Source organism: Opisthocomus hoazin, chromosome 4, assembly GCF_030867145.1.
Source record: "Opisthocomus hoazin isolate bOpiHoa1 chromosome 4, bOpiHoa1.hap1, whole genome shotgun sequence".
Classification (NCBI taxonomy): Eukaryota; Metazoa; Chordata; class Aves; order Opisthocomiformes; family Opisthocomidae; genus Opisthocomus; species Opisthocomus hoazin.
Genome location: NC_134417.1, coordinates 14,608,572 through 14,632,579, shown reverse-complemented (window position 1 = coordinate 14,632,579; position 24,008 = coordinate 14,608,572). Strand labels below are relative to the sequence as shown.

At 46.9% G+C, this 24,008-nt stretch overlaps 1 protein-coding gene across 3 annotated transcripts; it reads right to left on the bottom strand.

Moving 5' to 3' along the window:
* Positions 1-452: 452 nt before the first annotated feature.
* Positions 453-23,375, bottom strand: PPP1R2 (protein phosphatase 1 regulatory inhibitor subunit 2). 3 transcript variants are annotated; one of them, XR_012763644.1, is made up of 7 exons: positions 23,195-23,375; positions 17,279-17,386; positions 16,742-16,822; positions 16,336-16,439; positions 14,911-15,090; positions 6,817-7,015; positions 453-3,855 (listed from the first exon to the last, which is right to left on the bottom strand). XR_012763644.1 is itself a non-coding variant. In XM_075418051.1 (7 exons), exons 1-6 carry the CDS (start codon positions 23,341-23,343, stop codon positions 5,251-5,253), a joined length of 627 nt encoding a protein of 208 aa, XP_075274166.1. In that variant the 5' UTR covers positions 23,344-23,375; the 3' UTR covers positions 453-3,855; positions 5,205-5,250. The 3 variants fall into 3 exon arrangements, 2 of the variants coding, with proteins under 2 accessions (XP_075274166.1, XP_075274164.1); XM_075418051.1 differs by lacking the exon at positions 6,817-7,015 and adding an exon at positions 5,205-5,255; XM_075418049.1 differs by lacking the exon at positions 6,817-7,015.
* Positions 23,376-24,008: the final 633 nt, after the last annotated feature.

Genomic DNA, 24,008 nt, shown 5'->3' with positions numbered 1-24,008 from the left:
CGCTGCCGGCTGCCCCCCGCAGAAGCAGCAGGAAGTTCAAAGCCCGTCGCGTCACTCGGGCCGCAGGTGTGGCGCGAAAGCCGCTGCTCCACTCAAGCGCGCAGAGGAAAAGGGCGCCCAGCTCCTCCTTTCTGGAAGGCAGCTTCCTCCCCCGGAGCAGCGGGTGGCAGCCGTGTCCCCGAACTATCTCCTCCCGCCGGGGAGCGACAGACCGACTGCCGACCTACACCCGGCAGCGTTCCCCGGAGAGCGGCGGCCTGCGCGGCGGTGTTGCCCTCACTCACTGACAGCTCAGGCTCCCGGCCCACCCCCCATCCCGGCACCAGGCCACCGCGCCATCTCACCCTGCCTGCGGCGGTCAGGAACCAATCTACGACCACAGCTGCAAACGTTACGGTAGCGGCTGGTTTCTTCTAAAAAGCTCCACGAAGTCAAACGAGTACAGCCAGTGCTAGTGCCGTAAGGCAGCAATGAAAACAATGGTTTTATTTGTGTTGTGACACTGAACGCTGCTTTCAAACATAATAGTGACATTTGCGAGGTGGTATCATCATAAACACCACAAAAAGCGTGTTACAGAAACACGGAGTTCTGATAAGGTACACAAGTTTAACGCAAGAGAGCCAGCTGTTTTGTAAAAATACTTGCAGTTCCCATAAACTGCGTACAGCTCTGTGGAAGAAACTTTCAAGGACAGAAAAAAAAAAACCTTTAATGACAGAGTTAAGGCTCTTATTTGCAAGTGATCTTCCTATTGGAAGCATATGGAAAATATTTTCTCCAAACAGGATGCAGCTTGAGGACTTCAACCCATGCAAGAAGCTTCACAGGTACGACACTGGAGCTCAATGTCCGCATCAGTAAGGGCTGCGTGTCTTTTGTTGCCTCTTCACACCACTCTTAACTGTACAAATGAGCCTCTACCATGGGCACCCCGAGATTAATACCTGCACGCAAGCGGAGTCCCCATCAAATGTAAAAAGAGAAAAGGCCTTTCTTCTCTTGTCCCCATTCTACAGGGAACTGTAATTGCTATTTCTAGAATAGAAGGAAATCGGACATCCCTTTCTGTAGCTACTGCAAAGTAAATCTGCCTATTTTAGCTTCTAAAATGCATGAAGGTGTAAGCCTGGATAAACCCACGTAAACCAGCCTCTCGGTTCAAGGCAGCGTCAGGTACGTCGGGCTGCACTCCAAGTGAGCGAGATGAAGAAGCACAAACAGAATTTTTGCTAGTGTTGAAAAGAATGAAGAGGAGAACAAGGCCTTTAATAAAACCATAACTAAAACCAGTACGAGTTCCAAAATGGCATCTAGTGAAAACCTGGGGGCTTGGTGGTTCAGAAAAAGGGAGATCACCCAGACAGCTCAAAACCATGTGACTGAAGGGACCTCCTGTCCACTCTGAGGTTTATTTAAAGCCAGCTTCACGCATTCACATATACTGTACCTCTCCCAAAGCTACATACCCATTTCATCCAGGATTCTGGAAGCCATTACAGGAAAGGTCTTTAATGGAAGTTAGCAAAGTGGGGGTTTTTGTTTATTAAACAAAATGCTTTGCAGGCATTGTAGGGTACAGAGTACCCCTGCTGAACACCAAAATGAAAATGAGTTGGGAGGGAAGGAGGGCAGGACATTAGATATGTAAGACCTGCTTCTCATAGATTCTGCCTTAATTGTGAGTACAAAGTACCTACTTGTACTTATCACAAAGTACAAGTAACCTGGTTTACAGCATCGCAGAAGACACCTGCACTACCCATAGGCCAAATCCTGAGCCATTCGTGCTCCAGTCTGAAAGCAACGCAGCTTGGCTGAGCGCTGCCACTCTCTCAGTGGGACTGAGCTGCCCTGGCTGGGGCAGTCCGGGCCGTCACCTGGTCCCTTTGACACACAGGTTGGTGCAGACATTCCAGCAGTCTGAACGCTGCAAGCTGGTACATAAAGGGTGCAAACTTTAAGTTTTGAAATCCTATTCTTGGGAGCCACATTTAAAGCTACAGTAAGTGATTTCAGGAGTCAGAAGTATCTACATGCTTACTCTTTGCCCCTGTTTATTCTATAGAAGTAGCCACATTTGACACAAGGAGAAACAGCATTCTTCATATTGAGAAATTAACATCATCACACTGGACTGAATCAAAAGCTGAACTCTTTCATGTGAAAAGACACTATTTTCTTGATTCAGGCCCTTACAAGACTAAATATCCCACAACTGACAACCCTACTACCTACTAAGGAAAGGAGATAGTTGGGAAAGGCATGCTGCAACACCCAGTTCGCAAAACTCACAGGTTATCTTTGGCAATGCATCCATTCTAATGAACTATTCCCATATAAATCTTCCAAAGAACAGCACCCTATTGCCTTATTAAGTCTCAGCCTCTCTGGGATTTCATGAAAGCTCACACTTGAGAATGTATATAACTGTAAAATAACTTTCATTCCTTTATTCAAACTTCACATATACAGCAGACAAAAAGACATTTTAAAATAAATCCATATAATTATATGGATTTTGCAACTATCAAATTCAAATCAAAATTAAGATATACACTGTATTCCATAACCAAACTAATGCTTAAGTGTATACTACATTTGTGTAATAAAACCCAGGAACTACTCTGAATACTGGAACATTCACCAGTCAAATTCCATCGAGTGGATCAGAATCCCTCTTTACAGGGGCTATACAACCACACTGTAAGCAAGTATTTCAAATAGGCAGTTTCCCTTCTACTCTTCCAAACAGCCTTCATTTTACGAAAGCAGCTGCTGTAAGTTGCAATGGATACAAGAAGATTTAGACCAGTGGTTTTCAGGATGCAGGTTACCAACCCCGAATGAGTAGATCATCAGCAGTTACCTTTACGTGCAGAACAGCCAGAGCCTAAACTCAGCTCATCTTCACGGTCCGGATGTGGATTTGCTCATGGCTGGGTGTTTTTGCTCAGGTGCTAGTGGCACAAGCACTCTTCATACAACCAGAAAGGACCAAAAGTTTGAAGCGAGCCAGAAGAGTGACAGTGGGTGTGGTTTTAAGAGAAATGTTGGAGGCAACTTCCATGTTCTCATGACAGGCCAAAGAGAGCTCCACAAAACATCCAGTCCCGACAGAAGAGGTCATGACAGTTAAATGTGAAGTTCAAGTTTGCACATTTCCAGTGTAAAAACATTCCCTCCACCAGAAATTAGTGCTGCCTTAGTCAGAAACTACCAACCGATTCCAAACACCACTCTTAAAAATAATAATACAGCTCTTCTAAAGACTGGGAAAGTACAGGTAATAACGTCCTGAAATCTAGAGTAACAGGTCAACATTTTACAAAAAAGTTGTAAGACTTAAATAATCCCTTTTTTAAACTGCTTAACACATCTGATAAATAGCTTGCATGTCAATCTGATATATGCTGTACCGTTTGGCTCTTGAATCCCAAACCTTTCCATAAAAGATACCACACCTAGAACACTGTCAAATAAATAGTGAAAAGCCAAAAGATACTGTCTGTTTTGAAGCATTAAGAGTAACAGTACATTACGCAAGATGATCAGCGTTATACATACAGGGAATGCCATTCTGGTTGAACAGATTATGAAGCAGTATTCTCCATGAAATACTAGGCACAAGAATAAATCAATTAGACAGTTTTTTCTGCCTAATGGACAAATCTAAAATTAACATTCTTGGCAATACAACATTGTAACTGATATGCTTCTCAATATTTAAGAGCCTTAATCGCAAAAATCATGAAGCGATGTTTACATTTGTGTCTTTGACAAGCAGTTACAGTTCTGGACAGATTTCTTCTATGCTGTGTGCTCTGCTTTCCAGCTGGTCACGAGTAGCATGTGCTGCATAAGAAAGGCCACAAAAAAACAGATAATTCTTCACACTCATTCAATATTTTCAAAACACACACAAATATCCTCCTGAGATCATCTTTGCTTCTCCAAAAGGAATGTTTGCTAACCCATTTTACCAACCTACAAGCTTTTAATTTGAGAGTGCAGAAATCTGCAAACTAATTATTTCACCCTTGTGTTCTGAAGAAACGACTAGCACCATTGTTCTGCACACCAAGCACAGAATGCTCACCCCCCCCCGGAACTGGGAGGATTTAACCCAGGTGTCAGATTTAGATCGATTTGCAGAACTAACATACAAGGTTCCCGAAACACAAGCAGGCATAGCACTTTTCAGGTCAAATTTCAATTCCAGATGAGAGCTTTGAAACAAAACAAGCTTACAAATGAAGGAGCATAGTCTGTTGTGTTTTTCAGGAAGTTGTTAAACTCAAGGTTTTGAGCCAAAGAACGGCAATAAATCAGAGAAAGCTCCTTCTCATAAGTACTTTTCATATGAAAAGCCCACTATATATATGAAAATATGCATATATATGCACACCTGCAAATTCAGCGGCATAAAGCAAAGATCAGAGAAAACCACATCCAGATGATAATCTTTAAAAAAGGCCAGTTAGGCTTCAGCAAAAGTTAGACTTGGTAACAAGTGCAATTTAACAAGTGAATAGCATAGCTAGCAAGCAGCACCACTCTGTGTATGTTCAAGTCATCTCTAGGTTGATGCTCACAGAATACAATGTATTTTCTTAACCACAGTATCTACCAAAGGCCAGAAGAGCACACCCAGTCAGCTGACAGCTGAGCTGATCAGCAGTATCAGAGCAGGGTTGTCATCGCAATGAATGCTAAATGAACCATAAGGAGAGAACAATAGTTTTACTGCTTGTCAATTGAACTGCTATAGAACACGCCCTTGTGTGTGGTACTTTTGTGTAGCAGAAGTAAAGACAGGTCTGAATTGAAATCAACATGCTTAGATCTACCTACAACGGGAATCCTTCCTTCAGTGATTTCAAAGAGAATTTTTAAAGGAAAATGTTTGTAGGGAGGAACAAAGGTCACTACTTTGCTGGCAAAGTCTATTTACGTTGTTCATACAGTCATAAATAGGGAGCAGCCAGAGAAATTCCAGAGGAGCGGAAACGCGGAAGCTAGCAATCCTAATGCAGTCTATTACAACTTGAACTTTCTTTTCCACCAAAAATCTTGGCTGCTAGAATCCATATGCATGGGATAAGTTACAGCTGCTTGAGGCAAGAAAGGAATGACCTGTCCACTTCGAACACTTGGTCGCCTACTATGAAGACAGGGGGCAAAAACATACAAACAGTTCTCACCATCACTGACTGGACTGGCCATCTTCAATTCAATCAGCAAGAAATCTCAGTCTGTAACCAAGAAGCGCAACTCAGATTAGCAGACCTGGCGGTATCTGACAGAAGCCTTCTTAAAAACCTGTCCTAAGTCTTTAGCCCCTTCTTCAAAAGGAGAGTGTAGAGATTAGAAGAGTACTGTTGGTTTTACTCAAATACAAAACAGGCAGCGTTGAGGGTAAGAAGAGCATCGTTAAGAGAAGCACAGAACCTTTAAGGGATCTTCATGAACAAAAAAATTCCAAGGGAGAAGAGGGTCTCAAATTGCCTGAAAAACAACCCAGGAGCAAGTGCAGCCCTAAAGTCACGACAGACCACTACAAAACACCTCTTATGCCACATCTTTACCTAGAAAGATCATCAGTACTATACAAGTCACGGTACTCCACTGGAATAAAAACACTGCATGCCACCTCTCACTAACAGAGATTAACAATCTCAGACATAATAGGTAAGTGGTAGCCACATCACCAGATGATCTCCATAACTTCAGAAGAACTGAAGTTGAATAGAAGAAGTTATCAAAAAATGTAGCTACAACACAACACGCAGGAAAAGACAGACATTTCCTCTGCAATTAAAAGCAAGCATCAGAGCTGTTAGCCAGTTTAGCAGAGTGAAGCTGAAACAAGGCATCACAACAATCAGCTCCTGCATCACCCAATACACCGAGTAAAGAAAACCTTCCTTTTCTCGTCTGTAGAAAAAACACTTTCAAATACAACAATGTGAAGTCAAAGAGCTCTTTGAAAGCTATCCAGATGAATAATATTTCCACACGCTTACAGTCCTAACAGGGGAATCTCCGGAACAAGAATATTCATAGCACTTTGATCCACTTCCATGAAGGAAAAAACCAAGTGTTCACACTGTTTTAAAAACCCAGTTGTCTAATAAGTCAAAAGCATGGCATGACCAAAAGCACAGACTAGCAAAGAATCCAAGTAGCAAGTGTTAAAACTAGCTATTTGAGAAATGTTCTGTGGCTCTAATATCCATTTAATTAACATTTATGAGTAAGGAGATTCTTTTGTGCCCTCAAAATACAGATGAAAGAGTGATAAAGCGATGTCATCTCAAAAAAGGTACTGCAGTAAAACTTTAACATTGCTTTAACATGGCTATGTTCCTAAATGTCTATCATCTTAATGTAGGAATTTTTTAAAACGTGGGTAGTGGCAGAAGACAGCGAGGTTTATTAACAGTTTTGACCACATTCCATCATCCTTTGACCAACCCTGCCACCAGGCATCACACGTGATCGGTCTGAGGGTATTCAATTCACCAGCCATTATAAAAGTGAGACTAGTACTTAACATCAGAAGAACTGATCAAGTACAGAGACCAAAAGGTATAACAGCTGATTGAAGGATTAGGAGATAATGAAACAGCAAGGTTTGTTAAGCAGAATGATGCAAAACAAAAATGAAGAACTGAGAACTACATCAAGTTAATGTAAAGTATTTCTATATGCCAAGGTGTGGAGGTAAACCAGTTAGTTAATAGATTAATAAACTGGCAAACAGTTACATTTGCGGAGTCTATTGGCCATGAGCAGTCTAAAATTGATAATTACCAGTTGTGGCTCTGCAGCTGGTTATGAGGCAAGGTGGAATGGACTTCAACAATAGAGATGGAAAAATGCTGCAAAGGTGTGCCTTCTTTCCACTGGTGAATGCAGCTGGCGAGCGGAGTTGCCTCTGTTTTACAGCAGAGAGCAGAGGGATGGCAGCTTCAAGCCATGGAGAAAGGTCATACTGGAGCCCTCCTTTCCCCTGGAGAGTGAAGTTCCAGTAAATAGCCATTATAAGGCATATGGTAAGTTACTGGATAAAGCCAGTCCATTAATGGGTCTCAGACACATACCAAATGACTCTTTCAGAGCAATTATGAAGTCATTAGTCCTCCTGTAATAAGTAACGGGACTAAAATGTGCAATCCACATAAGTTAAAAACACGCAACTGTGCAAATCAACTTTTTATTGTGTGGAATTTAAACTAATTTTAGAAGAGTTCCTAGTTCACATGGTTGTGAAAAACAAATGTGAACCAAGTTAAACCCATGCAGCATCTTCCCAAGTCTGCAGACTGTGATAACGTCTCATAGGTTTGCCAAGCAACAGATGAATGAGGCTTACAGACTTCATTGCCACTAGTCTCAGGAGCAACAGATGTCTATTTTTTTAATTCCAAAAACTTGTTCGAAGTGCTGTTACACACAGAAGTGGGTAGTGAACAGCTGTAATTATTCACCAGAAGGCCACCCACAAAAATCAAAGATTTTTATTATAGTCTACCCTTTTCACCCAGAGAGAAGCTTAAAGAAGAAACAGAAGGTGTCAGGCTCTGTAGTTTTATGAGTTGTCAATCAAGAGACAGCACAGAGCAGGTTCCAGAAACAGCTCCCAGCTAAGAGTCCCAGACTTTCTTCCAGTAGCTGCACTAAAAGCAAAGCTGACGGTCTTATTCCATGTTATAGAAATGAACCTCACTGCTTAAGTCCTAACAACAGTTTTACATCTGTCCTGGGTTTGGCCAGAACAGGGTTAATTTTCACCGGAATCCAGGAAGGGGCACAGCCGGGGGGTGGGGGCTGACCCCACCTGGCCATACAGAGCCGGGTATTCCATACCATGTGACGTCACGCTGGGTTCCGGTGGGGGGGGGGCGGCGCGGCGGGAAGGGACTCGTGGCTTGGGGGGGCGCAGCGCCGGTCCTGTTTCGGGAGAGCGGCTGTCTGGGTCGTTACGGTTCGTGGTTGTGTTTTCTCCTTATTTGTATCGTTGTTGTTCCTGTTTCCCTCTGTTTGCTGTTCTGTTAAACTGCCCTTATCCCGACCCACCAGTTTCTGCCTCTTTCTTTCCATTCTCCTCCGCACGCCGGCGGGGGGAGGGGCGGCCGCGTGGAGCTTTTGTTGCCGGCGGCAGCCGAAACCAAAACATTAAATTGGCGCCCAGACGTGGAGCGGGGATGACGGCAGGGCTGAGCAGCGGGTGTTAAAACTGCTTTCATAGATTTTGTTAAAATTTATTATACGCATTTACTGTGTTAGTTAAAGTCGCCGGTAAAAATGTTTCTGACTTTGATCAAATATCTCTCCTACGTAAATCCTTACTTGCTGTATGTGTTTGCGGCCGTGCTGTTTGTTATCTCGGGAAAAAAGATCAGGATGATGATTTTGCTGTACTGTATGATATCGACTTATGATATGATAACATCACTGTGCATGAAATTAGGCTTGTGTTTGCATGCGGCACTGCGGTCATTTCCGTACCTCGGATCCTATGTCTTAGATTTTGTTAATAATCAAACCCAGTCTGTGGGGAAAACCGAAGGGGATACCCTCCCCCACTCTTTCGCCCCCCCTCTCTTCCTCAGGCTGGTCCTAACGGCTTTTGAGAATTTCGAGTACCCGTGGGATGCTCAGGGCAGCACTCTCCTTTTGTTCTGCCTGCTGAACGGGTTTCAGCTTTTGTTTAGGGTTAAGCAAGTCGTTAAGAACATCGTGCAGAGACCTGCCCCGGGGCCGGATAGCTGTGAGTGGCTGGGTGTGTGGGACAGCATGGGCAAGTACCTAGGGCAGTGGGCACCTCCGGTGTTTTTTAAACTCACCCCTGAGGAAGTACAGGATCCGGACAAACTAGTAAAGTATCTGCAAAAAGTGTGCTGCCACCCTGGGAACTCCAGAGAGACACAGATCACCGCAACGTGCTGGGGTCTGGCCCACGCCTACCGAGCCCTGTTCAACACTGTTCAGTGCCTTAAGGGGGAAAGGGGGGGAAACGAAGCAGCAGGCGCTGCAACTGGCACTGCCCCCCCAGTCGGCCCTGCAGCCCCTCCACCCCAGCAGGCAGTCCCAGCCCCCCCGACCGGCACCACGGCTGCTGCAGCCACAGCTGCAGGGTCTGCCTCGGTTTCCCCAGCGGACACAGCAGCTGCTCCAGCCCCAGCTCCAGCAGCAGGCACAGTGACTGAGCCCAATGACCAACCTGTGCAGGTAGCAGTCGCCCCTGTGAAACTAAAGAAAGACGCAAAGAGAGCAGATCGCTCCGGGAGGGATGATGATGAGCCAGGGTCATCGCGGGAGATAGAGACAGAGATCATCACCCGGTCCCTGTCCCTGGGCGAGCTGCGAGACATGCGGAAAGATTTCAGCCGCCACCCAGGCGAGCACATTGCCACCTGGCTGCTGCGGTGCTGGGATAACTGGGCCAGCAGCTTGGAATTAGAGGGCAAGGAAGCCAAGCAGCTGGGATCCCTGGCCAGGGATGGGGGCATTGACAAGGCCATTGGGAAAAAGGAACAAATCCTCAGCCTCTGGAGGAGACTTCTGTCAGGCGTGAGGGAGAGGTACCCCTTCAGTGACGATTTTGTATGCTATCCTGGCAAGTGGACCAATATGGAAAGGGGTATTCAGTACTTGAGGGAATTAGCTGTGCGGGAGCTGGTTTACTGTGACACAGACGATGAGCAGGTACCCACAGACCCAGATGGACTCCAGTGCTCACAAGCCATGTGGAGGAAGTTTGTGCGGAGCGCACCCTCCTCACATGCCAACTCACTGGCAGTTGTAAACTGGAAAGGTAAAGACGCACCAACAGTGGATGAGGTGGCTGTCAGACTCCGCCAATACGAGGAAAGTCTCTCTTCCTCCCTTGTCTCAGCTGTGGAGAAACTGGTCAAGCGACTAGACAGGAATATGTCCTACTCCCCACCTGTACGGGCCAGTGTCTCAGCTATTAGGGGCAGGCGTTTCTCTGCTCAGGAGAGGGAATACAGAGGCTATACACCCCGGGGCACCCTGTGGTTCTACCTGCGTGACCACGGAGAGGACATGAGGAAGTGGGATGGAAAACCCACCTCAAGTCTAGAGGCACGAGTGCGTGAGCTGCGAGGTAAAACAATCACAAAAGGGGATTCTGTTAGGAAAAATGCCGCTCCAGTTTCCAGAAGCCAGCTCTCCAGACCAGGTAGACAGTTTGACCTTGATTCCGATCCTCTGGAGGGGACCTCCAAGTCATTCTTACAGCAAGTGAGCAGCAAATTCTCTGACGAGGATTAGAGGAGCCCTGCCTCCAGCCAGGTGGAGGAAAGGGACAACCGTGTTTATTGGACGGTGTGGATTCGGTGGCCTGGCACGTCAGATCCACAAGAGTATAAAGCTCTAGTGGACACTGGTGCACAGTGTACTTTAATGCCATCAGAGTTCAAAGGGTCAGAGTCCATTTGCATTTCGGGAGTGACAGGGGGGTCCCAAGAGCTGAGTGTACTGGAGGCTGAAGTGAGCCTCACTGGGCAGGAGTGGCAGAAGCACCCCATTGTAACTGGCCCCGAGGCTCCGTGCATCCTTGGCATAGACTATCTTAGGAGAGGCTATTTCAAGGACCCAAAGGGGTATCGGTGGGCTTTTGGCATAGCTGCTGTGGAGACGGAAGAAATTAAACAGCTGTCTGTTTTGCCTGGTCTCTCAGAGGATCCTTCCGTTGTGGGGTTGCTGAGGGTGGAAGAACAACAGGTGCCAATCGCGACCACAACGGTGCACCGGCGACAGTATCGTACCAACCGAGACTCCCTTCTCCCCATTCATCAGCTGATCCGCCAGCTGGAGAGTCAAGGAGTGATCAGCAAAACTTGCTCACCCTTTAATAGTCCCATATGGCCAGTGAGAAAATCTACTGGAGAGTGGAGACTGACAATAGACTACCGTGGCCTGAATGAAGTCACACCACCGCTGAGTGCTGCTGTGCCAGACATGCTAGAACTTCAGTATCAGCTGGAGTCAAAGGCAGCCAAGTGGTATGCTACAATTGACATCGCTAATGCATTCTTCTCCATCCCTTTGGCAGCAGAGTGCAGGCCACAGTTTGCTTTCACCTGGAGGGGCATCCAGTACACCTGGAATCGACTGCCCCAGGGGTGGAAACACAGTCCCACCATTTGCCATGGACTAATCCAGACTGCACTGGAAAAGGGTGAAGCCCCAGAACATCTGCAGTACATCGACGACATCATTATATGGGGCGACACAGCGGAGGAGGTTTTCGAGAAAGGGGAGAAAATAGTTCAGATCCTTCTGAAAGCCGGTTTCGCCATTAAGCGAAGTAAAGGGACCTGCGCAAGAGATCCAGTTTTTGGGAATAAAATGGCAGGATGGGCGCCGTCAAATCCCAATGGATGTCATCAACAAAATAGCAGCTATGTCTCCACCAACCAGCAAAAAGGAAGCACAGGCCTTCCTGGGTGTTGTGGGTTTTTGGAGGATGCACATCCCAAATTACAGCCAGATTGTAAGTCCTCGGTACCACGTGACCCAGAAGAAGAATGATTTTGAATGGGGCCCTGAGCAGCGACAGGCATTTGAACAGATTAAACGGGAGATAGTTCATGCCGTAGCCCTTGGTCCAGTCCGGTCAGGGCAAGATGTTAAAAACGTGCTCTACACCGCAGCCGGGGAGAATGGCCCAACCTGGAGTCTCTGGCAGAAAGCACCAGGGGAGACTCAAGGTCGACCCCTGGGGTTCTGGAGCCGGGGATACAAAGGATCCAAGGCCCACTATACTCCCACTGAAAAAGAGATTCTGGCAGCATATGAAGGCGTTCGAGCTGCTTCAGAAGTGGTTGGCACTGAAGCACAGCTCCTCCTAGCTCCACGATTGCCGGTCCTGGGCTGGATGTTCAAAGAGAGGGTCCCCTCTACGCATCATGCCACCGATGCTACGTGGAGTAAGTGGGTCGCTCTGATCACCCAGCGCGCCCGAATGGGAAACCCCAGTCGCCCAGGAATTCTGGAGGTCATCATGGACTGGCCAGAAGGCAAAGATTTTGGAGCATCGCCAGAGGAGGAGGTGACACGTGCTGAAGAGGCCCCACTGTATAACCAGCTGCCAGAAGATAAGAAACAGTATGCCCTGTTCACGGATGGGTCCTGTCGCATTGTGGGGAAGCAGCGGAGGTGGAAGGCTGCTGTATGGAGCCCTACACGACAAGTCGCGGAAACTGCCGAGGGAGAAGGTGAGTCCAGCCAGTTTGTAGAGGTGAAAGCCATCCAGCTGGCTTTAGACATTGCCAGTCGAGAGAAGTGGCCAGTGCTCTATCTTTACACTGACTCTTGGATGGTGGCCAATGCCTTGTGGGGGTGGCTGCAGCAATGGAAGAAGAACAACTGGCAGCGCAGAAGCAAACCTATCTGGGCTGCCCCATTGTGGCAAGATATTGCTGCCCGGCTAGAGCAGTTGGCTGTAAAAGTCTGTCACGTGGACGCCCACGTCCCTAAGAGTCGGGCCACTGAAGAACATCAAAACAACCACCAGGTAGATCAGGCTGCTAAGATTGAAGTGGCTCAGGTGGATCTGGACTGGCAACATAAGGGTGAACTCTTTATAGCTCGGTGGGCCCATGACACCTCGGGCCACCAAGGAAGAGACGCGACATACAGATGGGCTCGTGACCGAGGGGTGGACTTGACCATGGACACTATTGCACAGGTTATCCATGAATGTGAGACATGCGCTGCAATCAAGCAAGCCAAGCGGGTAAAGCCTCAGTGGTCTGGAGGACGATGGCTAAAATATAAATATGGGGAGGCTTGGCAGATTGACTACATCACACTGCCACAGACCCGCCAAGGCAAGCGCTATGTGCTCACAATGGTGGAGGCCACCACCGGATGGCTGGAAACCTACCCTGTGCCCCATGCCACCGCCCGGAATACCATCCTGGGCCTGGAAAAACAAGTCCTGTGGCGACATGGCACTCCCGAAAGAATCGAGTCGGACAACGGGACTCACTTTCGCAACAGCCTCATAGACACCTGGGCCAAAGAACACGGTATTGAGTGGGTGTATCACATCCCCTACCATGCACCAGCCTCTGGAAAGATCGAACGTTACAATGGGCTGCTAAAAACCACTTTGAGGGCAATGGGGGGTGGGACTTTCAAAAATTGGGATACCCATTTAGCAAAGGCCACCTGGTTGGTTAACACCAGAGGGTCCACCAACCGGGCTGGTCCTGCCCAGTCAAAACCTCAGCGCCCAGTAGAAGGGGATAAAGTCCCTGTAGTGCACATGCGGAACATGTTAGGGAAGACAGTTTGGGTTAGTCCTGCCTCGGGCAAAGGCAAGCCCGTCCGGGGGATTGCCTTTGCTCAAGGACCTGGGTGTACCTGGTGGGTAATGCGGAAGGATGGGGAAGTCCGATGTGTACCTCATGGGGATTTAATTTTGGGCGAGAATAGTCCATAAATAAATTGTATAAAGTTAGTTGTTAAATAACCCTGTCACTGTCTGTTATCACTGTTATAATTGTTATATTTTGTACCAGTAGTAGCATAGTAAGAATCGTCCAGATTAAAGAAGGATGGACCTTTTTCGATGAAAACCTAGCAGAGCACAGCAATGATGGAACTGGACCTGGTTTTCAACAACTGGCATCCAGCAACTTCATCAAGATCAACATCTCCTGCAGACTGTGGGCACGGGCCGCACCAGACACATCAGCCTAGAGCTCCGGATGCAGCAAGTGACCGCCCATCACCACACATCACCTCCCCTGCCACGGAAGACCATAACGACAGATGGAGCCTGAAGTCATGGATTAAATGAACTCAATGGACACTTTAGAGTGATGATCCATAGACTAAAGGAATGATATCTGGAGACAGGAGAAGTGGTGGTGATCAACTGGACAATGGGGGACCTGGGCATGACGTAGATGGTATGGAATAAGGGGTGGATAATGTCCTGGGTTTGGCCAGAACAGGGTTAATTTTCACCGGAATCCAGGAAGGGACATAGCCGGGGGGTGGGGGCTGACCCCACCTGGCCATACAGAGCCGGGTATTCCATACCATGTGACGTCACGCTGGGTTCCGGTGGGGGGGGGGCGGCGCGGCGGGAAGGGACTCGTGGCTTGGGGGGGCGCAGCGCCGGTCCTGTTTCGGGAGAGCGGCTGTCTGGGTTGTGCGGTTCGTGGTTGTGTTTTCTCCTTATTTGTATCGTTGTTGTTCCTGTTTCCCTCTGTTTGCTGTTCTGTTAAACTGCCCTTATCCCGACCCACCAGTTTCTGCCTCTTTCTTTCCATTCTCCTCCGCACGCCGGCGGGGGGAGGGGCGGCCGCGTGGAGCTTTTGTTGCCGGCGGCAGCCGAAACCAAAACAACATTACAGTAAGACAGGAAGAAGCTCTTACTTGGGAAGTTAGGTACATTCCTCTCAACGGGGAGGAAGTACTCATGACAGTTTCCCATTGCTGGCTACAGGATGGTTTGTGAGCAGAATGGGAACCAAACAACAACATGAGGCCAGGCTCTCCCATGTGGCCACAGCTTTAAGTGTTCTGTGTAGGACAAGTCCTCCTTTAAAAAGGGTGCTGGCAACTTCACTACCAAGATTATAGTATCCTAAATTATGCTGGGGAAACAGGATGAAGCAGAGGTGTTTGCCTTTCTTTTGTGCCACCACAAACAAAGGCCCACATGCTGTTTAGCAATATTGATGGTTTTGGTACCATGCTACAAATCTACCTATTGAGACAGCATGCAGCACTGCACACGGAGCGTTACAGACATACCGTACCCTTTCTATTCGTTCTCACACTGGAGCGTACTCATTTCCCAACAGCTGAAAGGACCACCAGTACTTAAACATGCGTTTTGATTAACCAGTAGCTCACCATGTTCGGTAGCTTCTGTATTCATTGTTTCTACATCTGCAGCATCATGCATCTCTTCATCTTCATCATCATCCTCTTCTTCACCATGCAGTTCCTTTGCAATGAGCTGTCTTGCCAGTTTGATGTTTCGTCCTTCATTGTAGTGCATTTTTCTCTTCATTTCAAACTGTTTCTTCTTCTCTGTGGACAAACAGATGCAAACATTTATGTCTTCCCTTTTTAAAAAAAAATCAACTTCCTCTTCAGAGAGGCATGAACTGCTTCCTAGGTCAACTTTATTCCTACCTTGAAAGTCCATTGTTTGTATGATCAAGCAATCACCAGATTCAAATTATTTTCCCCAAGCAGTGGAGTGTTCTTTTAAATGAGTCTGATTTGCAAAAAGGCTAGTAATTAATGGACTGTAAAGGCTGCAGCGCTTTTAAAAGAACCTGTCTCCAAGGAAGAGCACGTCTGAACCAAGAGAAGCATCTAGTAACAGCATAAGAAATTCCAAAGTTTCGCAAGGCTTGTTTCCAAGTAAACTTACGGACAAATTGAGACATACCGGTGGGACAGAAGATGCAGTTTTGCAGATGTCCAACTTGACTCCTGGCTAGCTACCAAAGGCCAGTTATGCAAGATGTATTTACCACATGTAGAAGAAAATATTTTCCACTTTCCTCATGGCCTAAAGCCTCACTTTGCTCCATATATTAAGCATTAGCAGGTCTAGCAGTAATGCATTATAATTAAATTAAACTTTGCTTATTGGCAGCCCCAACACTGTTTTTGTCTTCCTTAAGACTAGTAAGGTTACACGCTTGGACTTGGGGCCAGGAAACACGAGAAGCAACAGCTAGGTAATGCAAGCTTGAAACCTCAGAAGCGTTATTGTTTGACTGTTTCCTCAAAATGTTCTAGCCCAAGCTAACACAAAACAACATCTATGTTGCACATGCAATTTGCTTTGGAACAGATGTAGATTTCCTGCTGGATCCATCTACCAGCTGCTTTGAAAACAACAGAAATGTCATCTGTGTGTTTGCAAACAATTAGTAGCATCTTAATTGAAATACTAAGCCTACCTGAAACGCATTCAGATTAAGAAGTACTCCCTCACTCCAAAACCACAAGAGCTCCTTGTTTGAGCAGTCTAGGTTTCTTAAGCGGAATTCCCACACCTTAAGCTTCTATACAAGGGGGCAGCCAGTAACAGCAAACTCCTCTTTATATGTAGATCCCAAACCAAACAGCCCTGACTGCAAACAAACAGCATGTTTATTCAATCTTTTACTTACCCATCAAAGACCATACATCTCCATTTTCAAATGAGAACATCTGTCTGTCAGACAGTACTTTTTCTTCCCAAATATTTCTTACTGAAAAACTGAAACTATCTGCAGGAAAAAACAAGCCAAAACAAAGAAAACAACTTACACCTACCTCGTTCTTCAGGTGTTAATTCTTCATCCTCTTCCTCCTCCTCACTGCTTTCCTCTTGTTTTGCTATAATCTTGGGTCCTTTACCTTCAGCTGCAGCTGCCAGTCTACATAAAACATGCAATACAAAATGCTGAAGCAGCAAGTTCTTAACTATTTAAAATCCATGAAATTTCAGAACACTTGTACAAACTGCTTTGTTCATTATTTTTGCCATGTTATTGTGTACTAACAACCTGTAAGAGGTTTTAAGTACCAGTGGCACTATCAAACACCAAAATCTACTTCATTTAACAATAGCAAAAATTTGACTTCTAGAGAAAACAGCGACACCTTTTCAAAAAGAAAACTACTCCAGAAAAGAGAAAATTATCTTAACCTTTAGTCAATTTTCTGTGACAATACTTACTTTTTACTCAACACATCTGCTTTTAAGGGTTCATTTGATTCTGAATCGCTCACTGCGTCTTCATCATCTTCTCCTACCATGCTTAGAAGGCAAACAAAAAGACACCTTTATCAATAAATTTGCTGCTTAAAATTTGCCTGATAAAACAGTCTAAACATAACAACACTCAGTTAAAAGTCTCCTTCAATACTTCAAAAACTTTCCAAATCTTATTTAAATATTGATATGAGAACTTCATATTCTAGCACACAGATGTTAACTGAAAAAAAAAAATCAATACGTCAAGTTTATTTATTCCATTCAAAGGCTAAAGCTTGCTAGACACAGACCTTCTAAAAACTGACTCTGTCTTTTTTGACAGTTCTCCTTGACAGCTATAAGCCTTTATTTAGAAGCTTTGTAAATTTGAATATGTTGCATATCTCCAGCAGGGCTGCACAGTCTGTCAGGCAGTCAGCTACACTAAATACTGCATCATCCACAAAGTCGATTTTGATGTAAAACTTCTATCATTTACTATCAGCTTAGCAAGCCTACCTGTGGTAAGGAGTACTTGGCTCATCTATTTTCATCAGGCCGTAATCTTTGCCTGCCGGGTGGTATGTAGCTATGATGTTCATTTCGTCCCACTTCTGGGATTTTTTACTAAAACAAGAAAACAATGTTAACTCTTCTTATATTCTAAAAAAAAATATTTCTGTTTGGCCACAAAAAAAAAAGAATGTTTAGAGCATCTTTTGACCTCTGCTACGTACTATGCACAAACAATATTGTTACGACACACCAGCATGTTCAAACTATGACTATTAAACATGTTGTACACATAATTTAGCTAAGTCATGACAAATTACCAGTGCAACTTAATTTCCTTAACAATTTACAATAGCTAAATAAACTCAGTGATCTATAAATGTATTCTTATTTGTACACATACATTTTCTCAAAAGACTACTGCTCTTGTTCACTGTCCCAGTAACAGTCTGCTCTTGTTACAAGTTACTGTAAAATCATTTTTTGCCTTATTACAACCCACAACACTTCAACAAAACCAAGTAACTTCCACCTCACCTCTGTTCAGTGAGCTGCTATGATTATTAGCAAAACTGTTGCATAAACAATACTAACCAACAAATAACTTCCTGCAATAAAATAAATAGCACTGAACAAGCTGGCTATTAATACTGCTTTTGTCATCCTAAAGTGGAATCAAACCAGAACTGATTCACTGCTGTAATTAAGCTGAGGGAGTTTCATATTTTACACAGACAGGCACCAGTGATGTTACATTATTAGCGGAGGAAAAGAAGGTTATCAGGAGTAGTCAACATGGATTCACCAAGGGGAAATCATGCTTGACCAATCTGATAGCTTTCTACAATGACATGACTGGCTGGGTAGATGAGGGGAGAGCAGTGGATGATGTCTACCTAGACTTCAGCAAGGCTTTCGACACAGTCTCCCATAACATCCTCCTAGGGAAGCTCAGGAAGTGTGGGCTGGATGAGTGGTCAGTGAGGTGGATTGAGAACTGGCTGAATGGCAGAACTCAGAGGGTTGTCATCAGCGGTGCTGAGTCTAGGTGGAGGCCGGTAAATAGTGGTGTCCCCCACGGGTCAGTACTGGGCCCAGTCTTGTTCAACTTCTTCATCAATGACCAGGATGAAGAGATAGAGTGCACTCTCAGCAAGTTTGCTGATGACACACAACTGGGAGGAGTGGTGGATACACCAGAAGGCTGTGCTGCCATTCAGCGAGACCTAGACAGGCTGGAAAGTTGGGCAGAGAGGAACCTGATGAAGTTCAACAAGGGCAAGTGCAGGGTCCTGCACCTGGGGAGGAACAACCCCATGCACCAGTACAAGCTTGGGCCAGACCTGCTGGAGAGCAGCTCTGTGGAGAGGGACCTGGGAGTGCTGGGGGACAACAAGCTAACCATAAGCCAGCAGTGTGCCCTGGCTGCCAAGAAGGCCAATGGGATCCTGGGGTGCATTAAGAGGAGTGTGGCCAGTAGGTCGAGGGAGGTTCTCCTCCCCCTCTACTCTGCCCTAGTGAGGCCCCATCTGGAGTACTCTGTCCAGTTCTGGGCTCCCCACTTCAAGAAAGATGAGGAGCTACTGGAGAGAGTCCAGCAGAGGGCTACGAGGATGATGAAGGGACTGGAGCATCTGTCCTGCAAGGAAAGGCTGAGGGAGCTGGGCTTGTTCAGCCTGGAGAAGGCTGCGAGGGGACCTTATAAATGCTTATAAATATCTCAAGGGTGGGTGTCAGGAGGATGGGGCCAGACTCTTTTCAGTGGTGCCCAGCGACAGGACAAGGGGCAATGGGCACAAACTGAAGCACAGGAAGTTCCGTCTGAACATGAGGAAGAACTTCTTCACTCTGAGGGTGACGGAGCCCTGGCACAGGTTGCCCAGGGAGGTTGTGGATTCTCCTTCTCTGGAGATATTCAAGACCCTCCTGGACAAGGTCCTGTGCAGCCTGCTCTGGGTGACCCTGCTTCGGCAGGAGGGTTGGACTAGATGATCCACAGAGGTCCCTTCCAATCCCTAAAATTCTGTGATTCTATTCAGAATTTCCTCAATCAGAGAATGTACCATTTTACATATATTTGCAGAAACAAAAGCCCACCCAGACTAACAAAAATATGTAAGCCACAAGCAACTTCCTTGCGGCCAGAGGAAGAGTCCCTCCTCCACTGATCTAAAAGCCACAGAACCTACCAGGTTCCACGCTGTCTCTAAAAAGGTTATTGCAAGCTTCATGCAAGGTAGTCTTTCCCTTAGACTAGAGCAAGACATTTAACTTTAGAATAACAAAATTATTCCACTATTTAATACTACCTTATGCATTAACATATTCCTGAAGTATTGCAAATTTTTATTATTATTTAAGGAAGCGAATGACACATGGCTTCGTTCGTTTCTGCGGTTGATTTGGGGTTTTTTTGGGGGGAAGGGAGGCAGTTGGCTAGAAGACTTTAACCTAACTACTCTTTTTTAAACACAGACTGTTCCAGGAACAAATTTGAAAAATATATTCAATCTCAGTAACATAACTGCACTTGACCAGAAGACTGTCTGCAAAACAAAACTGATAAAGCAAAATTCCAAGCACAAACTAAATTTTACATTTATGGAGAGCACTGTGTAACACAATGGAAAAAAAAACCAACCTAAAAGGATAAAAAAACAGATGCAGGAGTTAATGCTGAATCCTGCATGCCACAGACGGACATGCCTTCAGAAACAAATACAAATTGTGAGCTTACTCCCTTTAGCATACAGTAACCAAGGCCAAGCTCTCACGTTTGAGGTTTCCGATCTATTTAATCACTTTGTTCAAACTGCAACCCAAGGATTGCAACCTAAGCGGACAACACGCGAGTCAGGCTGCCTGCTCTGGCAGGGCGGAGAGTCACGAGCTTCATGATGACAAAGCAAGAGCTCTAGTCCAGGAATGCCTGTTATTCAAACCTATCTATTTAGGAGTTGAAAAATCACCAGTTAAACGTCAGCTAAACACCTGCTTAAAGTTCATCTATGACTAACATAAGATGATCATACGGTTACACAGCAAGCACATGAGAATTTTTACAGCTACAGCAGTCCCCTGCTATGGTACGCAACAGTCCCTAGAAAGAGAGAGCTTAGGTCAAGAGGAAATGCCACAGATGGGAGAAACTCCCGTCACATGCTTTGTGCTCACCCCACTCGCCCAGAGCACATCGAGGTTTACTGCCTGGGCTCGCACCTCAATACCTAATAATAATATTGGCAACCTTAGAAGAATCTCTTTGGCATACGCTGCTCTCAAAATTAGACAGCCCACAGCTAGCAATTCAGTAACATATAAACATAAGACTAAGGAAGATTTTAGTGGTTTCGTTTTTCACACTTACTTCTTTAAACTCAGATTCCAACACTAAAAGCCTTGGCTGTGGAACATCTCCCAAAGCACAATTTAAAATTCAGCTAGGAAAAAAAAATAATCGGTAGTGGTAAACAGACAAATACGTCGTTTCACCCCTCCACGTAAGAAGCCATCACAGGAGAGTGACTAAGTGCTCTAAAAAGACACACCTCCCTTGACTGTCTCCAATTTAGCACGCTCAGGCGTGCCTGAGCAGCATAACATTAATGACAGAGCTTAGGGCCATCACAGAAAAATGCTTCCTGACACCTCTTCAGATACAGAAATATGAAATCTCATCTTCCTCAGGAAAACCAGATTTGAAAAAAAATCTCAAGAAGCGCTCATTTGTATTCCCTCCCATCTTTAAATGTATATAAACATTTATTTTGAGACCACACCTTGACAGGTGAGAAGTTTCTGCAGCAATATTACTCAAAGGAACGCCTGTCACATGCCACTTACTCCTACCATAGCCAACTCTTATCTTGCCTGTTTCAACACAGCTGTTTGCACACACGCACATTTAGTTACTTTGTAAAATGCCAGATCAGCTCTCTCACAGGCTGTGGCAGGAGCCTTAAGGCAAAAAATACCGTATACGAGGAACACCAAGAACGTATCTGCCATTATGCCATGATCTCAGCTCTCAGGACACAGTTACAATGGTGTCCCAATTTCACAAGCTTCCCTCTTGCACCATATTTTCATTAAGGAAGTTTTCCAAAGAACTTCACCATCACTAACAACAGTGCAAGGTCAATAATGATGCAAATATATGCAGAGCTCCACTGAACATGGTGCTTTAAAAGATGACAGCTGACACAACGAGCTCTTTCATCTACAGCTATTTTTAAAGGCATTCAGATCTGAATTTCAATATTAGAAATAAGCAGAGATGCTGCTGACAGAGGTGCATAAAGAAAACTGAATTTATAAACCAATTTTTAACCTCCAAGGACAGTCACAGCTGTACTGCTTATCATTCTTTTAAGTACCAGAACCAGAAGTAACACAAATTCAATGAAGTGTTGCCAGCCAAACGGAATACCTGCACACAACCAGCTTTAAATACCCTACACTGATCTTTCCAGGAAATCCTCTAATGCAGCCTGCCAGATCTGGCCAATACACTTTAGCTTGCAAGGTAATTACAGAATTCATCTATTCGACTTTATCGACTCACATTGGTAAGCAGCAAATAGCAGCTGGACTCCTGCCCACCTAACTGCTTCCCAGGAATTTACTGTGTACTAAAACGAATACACCACATACTCAGCTCATCAGCTCGTACTCCAGTTGCTGATCATTCTTCAAGACAGTACAAAGAGAATGCAGAAAATTAAACAGAGGCTACCAGTAGCCAGTTTTACTTCATGTATGTTGCGGTATCAAACACCCTGTACTACATCATATTAAAACTATAGTATAGGGAAAAAAATCGCAACATTTGTGCAACATATCGTTACTTACATTCACCTCCTTCAAAAACATAATCTCATTCCTTCAGTTGCAACAATTTCTCCCTGGAAAGCAGGAGCAGCTAACACAGGCAACAGAGCAAACCAAAAACTTTCTGTTGCTACCTTACTGACTTTACCTAGTTAAGTCATGGATATAGTCTAAAGTGGAAAGGAATATTACTATAATACAAAAAAAAAATTGCTCATCCATTTCATTTTATCATTATTCCTCTCCTTCCAATACTGAGTGAGGTCCCAAATGGAGAAAACTGTCAAAAGCAATTTTATAAACATAGAGTTCAGGCCAAACCCTGGTCACCATAACACGATGGGGTCTCAGAGCAATGTTTGGCAGCGCGTACTGGGTGCTAACATCAGGAAAAGTGCAAGAATTCTTACTGGTCAAGGACAGCTGCTGGCTAGCTAAAAAACACTTCTTGCATATTTGGACCAACTCAGCATGTTACAATTTAACCAAGATTTTCCTGTCATTCATTCGAAACGCAAACCACATGGCCAGTGCGTATCCTCAAGTGTGAGATCTTTACAGACGCATATTGAACAGCCAAGAACACATCTTACTTACGTCCCAGGGACACGCTCCTGGTTACAGAGCAAGAGGCTGCCTTTGAGGAGAGGACCGAGAACAGATCTCCCACGGCAAAGCCCATTTCCCGAACTGCAAACTCTCTCCGCAGCAGCTGTAAAACCCCCCTCCTTGTCCTGAAAGCGCGTTTGAAGGTAACTTCTGGCAGTGTTTCCGGTAGCCGGGAATCACACCGGCTCCCTGGGCCCCCCGCCCGCCCGCTCGGCACGCCGCCCCCCGCTCCCCCCGCCCAGGCCACAGCCCCGGCCCAGCCGGCGCTCGGCCTCAGCCGGGGGACCGCACCGGGGGAGCGGGGGGGAGCTGCGCCCCGAGACCGCGGCCGCCCGCGGAGCCCACGGCAACGACCCACGGACCCGCTCACGCCATTGCGACTCTGCCCGCATCGTCCCTGAAGCACGGGAGAGCCCGGGGGCCCTCGGCCGGCAGACCCCGGACGAGCGGGGAGGCCCCGCTGGGGCCCGGCGCGGCCCTCACCCCTGCTCGTCCTCATCACGGGCCGGGCTGGCCCGTCGGGCGCCCGGAGCCGCTCCCCCCGCCGACAGCTTGCCGCCGCCCTTCTTCAGGATGCCCTTGATGGGCCCGCGCCCCGACGCCGAGGCGGCCGGCACCGACGGGGCCTCCATCGCCGCCCGCCCGCTTCCGGCCTCCGCCGGCCCCGCCCCGCGCCAGAGCCGCCGCGCTGGGGGGGGGGGGGGGGGGGTGAGGCGGGAGCGCCTGGCGCCCCCTCGCGGCCGGCGGACCGCCAAGTGGCGGGCTGCTGCGCGCCTGCGCGGCCGGGCTCGGGGCGGGCCGGGCCGTGTGGCGGGAGCTGAGGCGGTGGGCTTTAGGCGCGGGAAGGGGTGATGGCGGCAGCGCGGCCGTTGTCGCTGACCCCTCCAAGGGCTCCCTCCCCCCTCCGCCTCCCCCGGCTGGGAAAGCTTGGCGACATGCTGGCTCCCTGCTCCGCTCCCGGACACCCCCCCCCCCCGAGTCCAGCCACAGCAGGGGTGGAAGAGCCCCTGCAGATCCACCGTGTGCCACGTCCGCCTCGCCGCTTCTTCCCCGCAGTAGCAGCGGCAGGAGACGGGAGCCGCTGCCAGCCACAGCCAGCAGTGGGCTTGCTGGCGTGACTCAGGCGAGGGGGGAAGCCCCGGGCTCCCGGTGCAGACCCCGTCCGCTCAGCCACGGCCGCTCGCGGCGCGTTGCGTTCCCGCTCTGGCAGCGCCGTGGCCTCGGAGCAGGGGCAGGCCCTGCACGCTGGGTCCCCCCGCCTGCTCGAAGGGTCGTGCGGCCAGGAAGGCACAAAAGC

Bases quoted from the DNA above. Each gene is read 5' to 3' on its own strand.
- PPP1R2 (XM_075418049.1), bottom strand. From the start codon at position 23,343: ATGGAGGCCCCGTCGGTGCCGGCCGCCTCGGCGTCGGGGCGCGGGCCC. The intron at 16,823-17,278 runs GTAGGCTTGCTA...TTGCCTTCTAAG, and splicing joins CCAAGTACTCCTTACCACAG to CATGGTAGGAGAAGATGATG. The intron at 3,856-14,910 runs GTGAGCTACTGG...TTTCTTATGCAG, and splicing joins TACAGAAGCTACCGAACATG to CACATGCTACTCGTGACCAG.